Below are 12,980 nucleotides of genomic sequence, written 5' to 3' on the forward strand. Positions count from 1 at the left end.
GAGGCAGCAGATGGATATGTGTCGCTCCTCTATAGATTTTCCTCCATAAATGAACTCAAGTCGATGAGGCTCCAGCACAGCCGCACTGTTTCTAGGCTGTTAATGGGACAAATGAGCTGAAATATGCAGTGTGCGGAGGGAGCTGGTTCCATCTCATGTTTCTCTTTTATGCCTTTTCAAATGCTGATGGTATTGATGCTAAACCAAAGTTCATATGCAAAACATTCAATTTTGTTGAAGGATAAGCATACTTTCTTGGATGAAGAAGGGATTGGATTGCAGATGTAATTCATTGGCCAGGGCCTCCAGTTTCACATCACAACATTCTGGAAATGAAAAACTACCGCAATACTTATGCTGCAACACTTAGAACTGCCACAGTGAGGGAATTATCATGGTTAGGGACATTACACAAATAATGAGACAATAATACAAATTTATCTTTGACTTTAAAAATGTATTTTTCATATTTAATTTGACTAATTTAGTGACAGTAAAAATAAATGCAACTGAAACAATTAATACATGCTTGTAGTTAGCTGACTCATCTGTATATTTAAACTCTGTTACACCATTTTGTTTTGCTCACTTTTGTTTAGTTAATTCACATTATGTGAATCCCAATGCTCTAGTGCTAGGAGTTATTTTGTGTCGGACAGATGACATTGGGAATTACAGTATCAGTCAATGCTTTTGGTTAATTTAGTAAGAAACTTTATATCTTACTACAGTCTCCACAGTCACACGTTACTTCCTTACTATTTTCAGGCTACTAGGGACCTTATTATGGCAAAAGAATATGAAGGGATATTTAGGCAGCAGTGTAGGGTTGTGATAGCACTGAGCTAAATTCTAACCTCAAGGAACTACGCTTTATATTGGAAATACATTTTAGCTGCTGCCAACTGAAAATGATTTCAGATCCTTTCCCTACATCAGGCTACCTTCAGTAACCGGCAATTTATCTGGAACAAAACCATGTTTGCCTGTCATACTGTATTCACAGTGGATAAAGTTCTCTAAAGCTCCTGCAGACTTTCCTATAAAGTATTTCAAGTCTTTTATTTTGGATAATAAATCAAGTGAAGCTAGTTGGACAATCTTCCATTACCTCTCATCTTGCCACTACACCTAAGGTAGAATAACACCATGCAGACATAAAGCCAGCAGAGATTTTTTTTGGTGCAGAAACCAAACTAAGGGAAACAGACAAGTGTTAATGATGTGGTCTGCAATGTAAGTTGGTGTCTCACGCTGCTCTTTTGGCCCCATTTTTAAAAACAATTTCTCTCTCGTGCAGTGCTAGAACTTCAGCTTTGAGCTATCCACTCCATGTCATTTGATCTCATCTCTACCTGTGCTTCACCTCTCACAGCTTAGAGCACTAACTGCCAGCCTTTATCCACAAGGGTGTATAGCACAACATCATCTACAGCCATTGTGCTTTCAAATGCCAGTCTCCTCTTGGTTTCCTCCTCAGCACAGGCAAATTCAGAAAGAGCAGGGAATAGGGTGAGAAAGTGAAAACACCTCTGGCATTTTATCACTGGGGAAACAAACTTGTTTTTGGGGGTGTGTGGAGGATACCCTTATGGTTCAATTTCGGCTTGAGGGCTGTTCATTCATAGAGGGTGTTTGGGCGGATAAGCCACTGCTGTCAGCAGAGATGGTGGCTGGTGAAGTTTGCACACTCTGTGCTGTATTTTAGCTGCAGGCAAAGCAGCAACAAGAGCAACACTGAATCTTTAAGAGCCAGGTTCTCCAGCCACAGGCCACTGATGAGTGGTAAATGGGGATTCATGTAAAAACCATCAGTGGAAACAACCTAGGATGTCCACTGTGTTCACAGTTTAAGAGGCTTGTTGATGCCGCTAGGTATCCTAATACGAAATAAAACAATCATAATGCATTTATTAAACATGGGAAAGATATTTGCACATATAAATACAACTTCAAATAACACGCACAGTCAATGACTAATATGTAGGAGGGAATTTGTAAAATACATCATACTACTGCTTGAATCGCTGTGGTTTGGTTCTTTGAAATGACATTCTTTGCACTCTAATTTTATGTTGTTATGAGGAATAGCATCCTAAAGGTTCCATCATAATTACTAAGTGTAAAACAAGTTTTTTTAGACAATAATTAATTGACCAAATAATTAATGAAGGAAAAATCTACGTCGCCTCATTTAAAACATGCATAAAACATTCTGTTTATATATGTGTGCGTGTGTGAGAGAGTGTTGGAGCAAATGTGTCCCTCCTCCAACTAAGCCCTGGTCCAGGGGGCAAAAGATTCTCATTACTTCTAATACCTTTTAGCAAATCAAGATGAAACGAAAAGAAATAGGGGAATATGAGGAACATCAGGGTAAACTTTATTAAGCTTAATTAGAGTCAACGTCGCTTATTGGGGAGGTTCACGCACGTAATGGTCACTCTGTACAGAGAAGCGTTCACTGCTACTGCACTGCAAATGATCTCAAAGGCTTTTTTCCCCTAGTAATCGTTGCTAATTTATGCTTTGATGTCGTCTGGGTATAGCATTTTAAGTCCAAGGGTGCACTGCATGTGTTTATTCTGTTTATGGGGCCTAAATAATCCCTGCCTCTTTTTACAAACAGACCTTTAACAACAATTAACAAGCATGGACAAGGAGTGTTGCAGACAGATGCATAATGAGGCAGATAAAATGATTCCATTGCACAGTTCCTAAAATACCATGCACATAGCTGCTGGCAAGCCATCTACCACTACCATAAAGAAATCATACAACTGAAAGATGTTCTAGTTAAAATGTTGAGAGTGTAGATGGGTCTCAGTTTTTATAGCAACCCTTGGTTTATGACAATCAGGTGAGAGATGATCCTGAAAGAACCAAATTCTTTGATGTGGTCTCATTTATCTGCTTAGGCACATGATGAAGATACAAAATATTTGTAAAATTTCTGCCCTACTAAATTTGCTCATGTTCCAATTTAGTTGCTATTAATATAAAACAGAAATGTCAGCTTAGCTGTTACATGGTGGGTCACACAAACTCAGAATTGAAGCGCCGAGTACTAAAGCACATGATTAAAAAAAAAAAAAAAAAAAAAAAAGATGTCCTCAGTGGCTACCACATTGCCAGCTGTCTTATGAAGCAACAGCTACACAAAAACTGTTTAATTGACAATTTGAAATATGCAACACACAAAATTTTAGATAATAATGTGCTACCATCTTTTTGACAGAAGTCAGGGTAGGTCCATTTCCTGTTATAACATGACAACAAACACATGCCCTTGACTTTCCAAGATGATATCCTCACATTGCTCATGCTCATGTTCTGGTGTCCATATGATTTTGACCTTGATCATCCAATGTATATAGTTAAAGCTATATGTGGTATGCAACTTGTTTCAAAATATGCTCCAACACATCTCAATGTAAAGAGGTGCTCTCCGAGTTGGGTGAAGTGAATTAATTTTGAATTTGAGTAATTCAAAAACATTCCGCAATTCCTCAAAAATATGACAAATATTAAAAATGTGTGTTGCTGGGCAGGCACATTAATAATAGCACATAGGAAACTATTCTGCTAGTAGTTCACGTTGTATGTGCATATTATTATTCAAGGAAAAAGCTGTCAAACAATAAGCAATTTGCATCCTTAGGTTAATAAATAGAGCCATGGGGAGCCAGTAAAGAGAAAAGATACAGACCCTCTCTCACCTGTAGTTACAGGGGAGCCTGGTATAACCTTCTTTTAACACTGTGGGGACCCACTGTGCAGGAGTTATCCCAGCAATATTCATTCTGGGAAATGGTCATTTGGTTCTCAAGACAGTGTTTTACAAGTGCTGTTTTTGGAGGAGGTGATGTGGAGCATCTGTGCACATTCTCATGACAATGAGGGAGAGAAAATGAGAGACAAATGGAGTTTAAACAGAGACTCTCCTCTAAAGTCCGCCACTAGGCATCTAAACCTTTATAAGGGGCCTTTATTTGGCCCTAAATTCTTCAGCTGTCAGAAGTTAATTAGCCATTAGTGGATCATTGCTAACACTTATCTAGCATAACCTTCACAAGCACAATGATTATAATGCGGTCAACTGCTGTAAATGTTTGCCCCAAGAGTTTCCTCACAGTTATGCTTACAGGAACTCTTGTTGTACCATAATGCCTTCTCTGTTGCCTCTCAACAGAAATTTGCATGGAACGGGAGTAAAGCAGTTTGCTTCAGCTGGCCTCGTCTAAAGTCCCAGCAATGCAGTCCATACACTCCTACTCATTCTCAATAGGAACGCAGGAGAGAAAGGAGTGGAATAGAGATGGGTCACATGCTTTTGCTTAGTTTAACAGACTGAGCTGCGCGTGTGTGCAGATACATGCCCTGGAACAAAGAGTTTTTCTAAAGCACAAGTTTAAGGATCCTTGCCAAATTTACTTTGCACTAGTCCCTGGGTAAGCAGGGGCCATAGGGGCGAGTACGTAGGAGAAGAGGTGGAGCTGGTCAGGGGCACATGAAGAGGCTCAAAACTAACCTCAGAGGGCAGGCAAGTTATATATCCAGGAAAGAGTCCAGCCACTCTCCATCCCTGGTGGTTTCCCTCACAGGTCAGTTCCAAGGACCCTGCCAGTTCACTGTAGTCTGGTTGCCCACCCCCATGCCCCACCCTCAGACTATCCAGTGCTCCAATCTGCTCAGCTCTAGCTGTGGCCAGGCAGGCAGGCGAATTGACATCCCTTAACAGGCAGCATCGACGGCACTAGGGCTGCTAGCCTGTAATTAGCTCGGACAGCTCAGGCTTGGAGAGAGGCAGCTAGGCTATATCATAATGAGCTCAGCTGGGATTAGGAGGACAGAGCAGGGGGTGAGCAGAGGGGGAAAGCAGAAGAAGGTGGGGGGCAAGTACCAGAATTCTGGCCTCAGTCTACTGCAGCATCACAGGGCCAGAGGGAGGCAACTGGGAAGACAAGTGAGAAGAGGGCAAGAGGACGGCACAGAGACTAAGATAAAGGAGGAAAGAGGAGAGGAGAGATGAAGGCTAGGGGAGATAGGAGAGAGGACTGGCTTTGTATAGTACAGGGTCAGTGGTAGCGGTACAGTTAAAGGGGCTTCTCAAGATCAAACAAGACAATGTCTATACTATACACAGACAGACTATAGAGTAATGTAGATGGAGGAAAGAACGACAGACAGAAAGAGAGTGGGGAAAAAAACTAAGTACCAAGTGAAGAAATTGAATGAAAAGCCCCTCTCGCCTAAGTCACTAAACTGTAGGTCAACATTTGAGCTAATAACAGTACCACAGCTTGCAGCTTCACAAGTATGTGAAATGTCTTATTGACACTCACTTAATATCTCTAGCAACAGGAATATAGTTTGGCTTAAATATTCCATTAAAAATGCAATTATTTCAAAAAGACAGAGCCAGGGATTCAGATAATGTGATTTTTACTTCCTGCACTTTTACGTGTGAATTTTTGGATACCCAATTTTACAAATGAGCCCAGAGTCTAATGATCTTGCTTTGGCCCCTGCTGGCTGGTAATGATGTGGAGGGGTAGGTGAACGCTGTTAAGCTGGGAAGGGCACGCTCAAATTTTAACACCCACCAACAAGATGGGACAGTGGGAGTTTTTGTCAGTGTGTGCACACATGTAAGGCCAGGTTCAGACAGACTTTCACTCAGTGTGAAAAAACACAGCTATTCTCATTCATTTGAGTGAAACAGGTTGACATCAAAGAGAGATCATCCAAAATGACAATGCATTTTGTGGCAAAAATGTTCAATCTAGTTAAACATTTTCTACAACTCAACATGAGGTCATAGAGCAAGTTGCTTCAATGGCCAATCAGACATGTAAGAGCACATTCCTGGTGAATTACTCTGTGAACACTGGTTTTCTGGTGTTTACCTAGTGATTGTCACAACCAAAGATAAAACAGTTGCCAGTTAATGAATTTCCAGAGTTCTATGCTGTACATGAAATGACATGACCCCAGCAAATATCTGTATAAATACAGACAGAGAGAGAGAGAGACAGTAAACAAATGTGTGTATGCACACGATAACACTGACTGTTTCAGTCAGAAAATTTTGACAGCAGGTGACTTACTTTTCAATGGAGAGTTTCCTGGTGAGGTTTTTCAAGTAGGCCAGCTCATTCCATACTGCATCGCTGTTCTCTTGTCTTAACTGCCATGGCTCTGCGCGGTGCAGCTTTCCGCCTGGCCTGGACATACACATATAAGAAAGCAAAATGCAAATATAGAGGCAAGCAAAGGTACACACAAATTGAACAGATAGCTTATGGCACACAAACACCGACATCGCAGAGAAACATACAAACCAGGGACATGGTTGATAATGTCCATTACCTTGCTACCTCTGGCCAATTCACCTGGGGTAACAAGGCCCCTTAGTCTCACACACTGTTTTTGTTATTCAGCCATCTTTAGCAGTATTCAAATGAGCAGCCTTGACTTTGACATTTCAGTGGCAAATCATGTGCACACATATGCATGTTTGTTAAAGCCCAGGGCACTGCCCATGTGGCAGGGCAGTGGACCATTCCCTGTGTGCCATGCAAATGTAAATAATGGCAAAAACACATTCGCAAACGAGGTCATTCAAATGTCTACACCTCACTTATGAATATTTAATGACACTTTGTGCTCAGTAGCTGCCCCCTTCATTGAACTTTCCCTTCAACTCACACACACGCACACCCAACTCAATCAATCAATCTTAGTCCATCACATTCAATTCCAATTAGCCTTTAATTAAAAACTGAAACAGCTTTTAGTGAGAAATCCACAGATTACAGAAATAGCAGATTCAAATAAAATTTTTGTATCACACAATTATGCCAAGAGACACACATATTACAGTTTCTCATTTTCAATCAATCAGTGAGGCAGATGAGTAGAAATTGGCAGGGTCACCACATTTTAGAGGGCTCTTTTTCCTTTGGTCATTACTGGCTATGTAAATTCCACCACTCCACGCTAATACAAGTTAAACTACTGTGTCTGGGAGTTGCAGAGTACTAAGGACCAAAAACAGTTTTCATTTATAAGCATACTGCTAATGCCATTGTGAGCAATTTGAAGCCCTTAAATGTGGGTACTACAGGCTTGTGTTAAGTTTCCCAGAGTGCACAGCTACTTAACCAATAACCTCACTGCGTGGTTACAGAGATTGGTACATTTTTACTTCTTTACTGTGAATTCAATTTTACCAACAGCTTTGTTTTGCAGTTTCTGTAGGATTGTTTTAGGAATGTAGTTCCTATGAAAGGTGTATGAAGCTGTATTAAGTCACAGTAAAGCTTTATACATTTTAATTTGTTTACAGTGGACCTAAAAGCTGTTGAACACAGAGCCATGAGAGAGCTATCTTCTTCAGGCCTCAGTGCTTCCTCCCCTATGGTATTCTAGTTTCCATTATTAAACAGGAGGAAATAGAGAGAACTTTTCCATGCCGCTGCGGCTAATTGCTCTGATTCAGGGGGAATCTGTTTATGGGTGCAACTTTGATCAGAGTACGGATGCTTTAATAACCTTTAATTTTATTTGCTCACCCCCATCATCCCCAGTCTGATTAAAAAACTTTTTCCCTTCTCTAATATAAATAAGAAGTTAGCTTTTCCCCCTCTCCTTCATACCATTTTGGGAAAATATGGTGGTAATGGTGAATGACAGGGTAGTTTCACTGGGACTGGCCAACTGCTCGCCTGCATGCTGATGAGCCAATGGAACCTTTGCCTGCTTGGTGATTGGCTGGTTGCTCTATCCTGGGCGGAACTCATTATCACACACTCACAGGTGATGTCACTCAGCAGCTGGCCATACAGCAACCAATTGTCTGAGTCAATACCTTACTCGGCTGATAAGAAATGAGAACTGATATGAGGAGAATTAAAACCTGGTAAGGACGAACTATGTTAGTGCCTAACGTCAATGTATTTTATTCTGGGGAAACTGTGTGTGTATGGGTATAAATATACATAAGAGGGAAGACACATACTGTCTTATCTTTTGGTCCTGTACACAAAAATGGAACAAAAATGACCCCCCGCATCTTTCTAAAAAGGCAACAACACAGCATGGAAGCTACTGGGAAATCCCTAACAAGCTCAAAATGCAATGAGACTCGACGCCTATCCCCACTGACTTGTTAGGGCTCTGATTTTCCACCACTAATGGGAGTATTTAAGTCATTTTCTATTGTCTCTCATTCAGGTTGGCATTACCCCAGTGGGCTTAACAGCTATTTAAGAATGAGCCTTAATGCCAAATGTATGCCAGGATCATAACATTGTGAGTGGCTGGTGCCATGGAGGGCTCTGACTGAAAAGGGCAAAGCTGCCGTTTTCCATCAATTTCATGTCAAATTAGTCATAAAATACAAATACACTGACAATGTGACAACAATACATCTTCTTAGCATTACCACAAACCTTTGTCTAATTCTAAATATACACATTACAATACAATACAATACATACATCTTCTCATAATAAACATACCATCTTTAACGAAAGTACACTAACACTTATTTGATAACCTGCTAAAATGTATAACAGCAGCACAAGTGGTGTTGAGAGTTTTCTCTCTCTACAGCTCTACAGTCTTTGTTCCCACTGTCTCAGACACATGCTGTTGAGCCGCGCTGAGCTGACATGAGCCGAGTGGAGCCTAGCGCTGAACACGCTCATTCACTCACTCCACTTTCACACGGGCTCACATTGCACTGCTGTTTTCTTTAATTAACCCAGAGAGAAAACAGCTGACGGGGTCAACACTTTGCTCCCGAGTGGCCACCAAACATATGCACCTTTAGCTACATTGTAAAATGGCCTCAAACACACTCAGAGAGAAGAAACAAAGATGGAAAAACTGGGGAAGACAATGAGAGAACAAGAGTTTTATATTAATGACATTTTCCACTTTATGTAAAAACCCTGTGGTTTCTGGTGAAGATAACACAGGAAATGACCCACTCCCATCCTCCCCTCACCCTCCTCCCTCCACAGGCCTTCTCAAACACCTTGCACCTCCCAGGACCAGACACCTCCAGCCTCTGGCTCTCACATCCTAATGAACGCTGAGGGAGAGGAGACAAAAACGTACGCACACACTTGGCACAAAACAGCCCAAATTGACTGGGCTTAAAACCTCTGAGTTTTTCAAAGGCAAAGGGAGGAATTCCTCCCACTTTCCCCAAATCCAGCACTCAGGTCTTGTCAGACAACATGTGGAGAGCAATGAGGCCCATAAGACTATTTGTGAGTGGTTTCAGAGGGTTGTAGCATTTCACAAGGGCTTTACAGATAAGGCAAGGTGAATTATGCGCTTTGAAATATCTTTTACTTGCTGTGGAATTGGAAATTATCCACATTTCTTTATTTATGCAAAAGGTGTGCATTTTATGAGTCTACCATGTGGATACCAAAGTCCTGTGCACTGTATGTACAATAATTATTTTGTGATATTTTCTCAGTGTTGTTTGTAAAAGAGTTTCTTACTAAACATTAAACCATGTACTCACAAGCCACTTGATTTCTCCATCTCTTTCAGCTGGTCTCTGAGTGTCTTGTAGTTGGTCTGAATCAGACATAGGCGTTCACGACGTTTATCATGAGCCCTCGTCAGCTCTTCATTCTCCTGCATCTGTAAAGTACAGTGATTTTTTCCCAGAAATTGAATATGTCAAATGAAACATAACTTAAACAAGACAGCTCACATCTTATACAGTGGCACAGCAGTATAGCAGGGAAAGTGAGGAAAGCCCATAACCGTCTACATATTTAAACTGCTCTACAGCTGAAGCGCCTTTGCCTGACAGAAACCAGCAGGTTCAGATTGTTTTTTCTGTTATCCTTCCTCCCTGACAAATGCTTCCATGCTCACTGTGCAACTCACTGAGACTCGGTTAAAGGAAGACATTTACATGAGACAAGTCAATGGGGCCACCAAACACCAAGCTGACACACACACACGCACACACAGAGTCTAATCTGTAAAGAAACTCTTTCATTGGAGGCCATTTGATGGCCAGCACATGGTGGTGGGGCTTATAGCGGTGGGTTTGTAGCTGACACTATTGTTGACAGCTAATAAAACACAGCAAGATTGGGCTCCTGCTTTAAAGAATGAGTAAGAGAAGAACATATAGATTTTTCTTGTCAGGGGCACAGCTCCTCCCTATCACACTGACCTTAACAGGGAGGGCGATGGAGAAAACACTTTCAACAGGCAGGACAAATAGAGGTGGAAAAAGAGCACAGGGAGGGAGTTGATGAAAATAGAGGAAAGAGAAAGGGAGAAAACAGAGAAATTAGACAGAGAGCAAAGCAAAAGGGAAAGTGAAAGGAAGAGTGTAGGACAGGTTTCTGCTTGAGTGGCCAGGGCTAGGGAGAGTTGTTGAGCACTTTCTGAAGGGAAGGAGCTTGTTTACTGCTGATATGACACGGCTGCCCTGCAGAGAAGGAAATGCGAGCCCTCAGCCCTGTTATTATTAACAAGGACAAAGAGAACAGAGAGTACACAAAGATCCACTGAACACACAATGGGTGTGCGCACACACAATGCACATTCAAACTGCCAGTGTGACAAGTATGGATTTTCCCTAGTGTGGATTATTCACAAAGGACATCTGCAAGACATCCTTAGCCCCTTCAAGCAGCCCCCGACCTCTCAAAAACAAGGCTCTAACGAAAGGGGCCAAACCAGGGCGGTGTTAACTGGTGGAACTAGGAGCTGGTTAAGGACACAAAAGAGTTGAGGCTGACTGATGGAGGGGGGCAGGATGGAGCAAGTGGCAGGGCATTAGCCACATCATGGCTTCTCTGGCTCCTTATAGAGCTTCCCCTGGGCAGCCCATCCCTGGTCATCAGGCCATAGACCCTTGCCCACAGATCAATATACCCCCTCACTCAGCCAGCATACAGATCTGTGGATGTTCTCAAGCTGAAAAATAATTACACAGCAACAGCAACTGTTTACTTGAAAGTGTGCAAAAGAAAAAAAGAGGCCATTATTACGAGAATTGTTTGTTTGTCTGCTGCCGTTAGCTGCTAAGGTCAACATGTCAATGGTACAGGTTGTATATCCGATTTGAAAGGCATTCTATTGGAAAGAATTGGATGGGATCAACTAGAGAACAATGGACTGGACAGAGTGAGGTACCTTACTGTAAGAGGCTGGAGGTGAGATCTTAACTGTCATTGCTGCAGGGCATGTTGCTCAGTGCCACATCCAAGCAAAGAACATAACCACAAAATCACACTCATTAACGTGGTCAAAGATTCAAGTTGGCAGTTACAATTTTTCTGGGCATACCTTGCTAAATGCTCCTCAACTGGCAGACATGTAAATGGCACCATTAACTAAGACAGTCATGCGTGTCATCTGAATCTATATTGAGTATTACCATCTGACTAGGTACCTGCAAGTGATATAATTCAGACACTTGAGATCTGACAAGAAAATGATGCCTAATGCATTCTTGGGATTGTGTTCAAAGACAAATGACCTCTGCATAATCACTCACTCACTGGTCAGCGTGAAAGACAGAAAAGATTAAAAAAAAAAAAAAAAAAGCAATAAGAAGGAAAGCTTTAGGTGAAAGTCCAAAAAGCATGGCAGTGACAAAACAGAGAAAATAAAAATATGAGACCTTAAAAGGACCAAAAGAAAGAGGTAAAAATTAAATAGTAAGTATAACTATGTTTTGCTAACAGTGGTTTTGAGAAAAAGACCAGGACTGAAAAAAGTAGGAAACAGACATCAGAGCATGTGAAGGTTAAAGATGTTTCGTTTAAGAGTAAAATACCTGCTGCATCCACTTGTTCCTGAATAGCTCCTCTCCTGCTGTTTCACTGCCTACACATACTCTGTGTGTACCCACACATGGGTGTGTGTGTGTGTGTGTGTCTGACACTGCAAAAGAAGGTCATGGAGGAGACAGCGGTGGTGACAGTAGTGCAATTGAACCTTTTGGACACCATGAGGGTGACAGTGCTGAAGACCTTCCTACAACTCTGCAGCTTTTAGTAGCAAACATATATGCGATAAAAGGCACAGCAACAGGCAGCTCCATTAGGCCGGCCTAGTGCTCCAAGCTATTAGCTGGACACCAGTATCCCAAAGAATGGTCCCTATATATTTTCCAATATGTTTATGTATTCAAAAATTCTTGGAAGTCAATAGCCACTGGCATATGTGGAAAAACAGGACATGAATCTGTTCTGATAGAAAGAGACACAAATGGAAAAGAAGCTAGAGTAGGCCGCAGGAAATAAAGGACATGGACATTAAAAAGCCAGAGATGAGTTATTTAATGTATACCAGAGAAAATGAAATAAGTGTATTAATTTATATTAGCTTGTATTTACCTTCAGTTGCAGAAGCTCCTCAAGGGTTTGCATCCTCTCTTCTGCTCCTCTCATATTTCTACCACCCAACTCCACACTGGTGGCTGGAGACAGAGACCTGGACCGCTGCACAGATGCTCCCTGGGACAGGTAAGCAAAGAAGCATTAGGATGACAACTTGAGCAAACTTCACTTACATGGACAGCCACAAACCCATGCAACAATTAGCATCTGTAGAAACAATGAGTGAATGCCAATAATGGAATTATCAATGTTCATTCCATTCCCTTCTCACCTCGAGTAAAACATGGTCTTCCTCACTACACACATATGCACACAGAAACAAACATTTTACCAGAGGAATAAAGCAAGCTGGAGCAGCAGTCCTCAGAAGCTGAAGGGAGGAGGTTCAGTTTTGTGTGTGCATGTGTGTATGTGTATTTGGAAGTTGCAAGCTGAGAGCGGCAAAGGTTTCTCTCTGCGACTGGCTAATGAGTATGTTCATTTCCATTTACATTGTTTCTTTGACAATAATGATGTCCCATTAGGGGAGACTAAAGGGGCTATAGATTCCAGAATGTGCTGGGCTTCATTACAAGAGGTGGG

At 41.6% G+C, this 12,980-nt stretch overlaps 1 protein-coding gene across 7 annotated transcripts in view; it reads right to left on the bottom strand.

Moving 5' to 3' along the window:
- cntln (centlein, centrosomal protein) overlaps nt 1-12,980 on the bottom strand; it is a 72,464-nt gene that overhangs the window by 37,299 nt on the left and 22,185 nt on the right. For all 7 annotated transcript variants that reach the window (XR_003295514.1, XR_003295513.1, XM_026303712.1 and 4 more), the window contains 3 exons: nt 12,396-12,515; nt 9,548-9,669; nt 6,111-6,227 (listed from right to left, as the gene is read on the bottom strand). Coding sequence is in view for 5 of the 7 variants with exons in the window: in XM_026303712.1 (XP_026159497.1) it covers nt 6,111-6,227; nt 9,548-9,669; nt 12,396-12,515 (359 nt within the window). In the remaining 2 variants the exon portion in view is untranslated. The remainder of the gene's footprint in view (nt 1-6,110; nt 6,228-9,547; nt 9,670-12,395; nt 12,516-12,980) is intronic.

This window comes from Mastacembelus armatus, chromosome 1, assembly GCF_900324485.2.
Source record: "Mastacembelus armatus chromosome 1, fMasArm1.2, whole genome shotgun sequence".
Classification (NCBI taxonomy): Eukaryota; Metazoa; Chordata; class Actinopteri; order Synbranchiformes; family Mastacembelidae; genus Mastacembelus; species Mastacembelus armatus.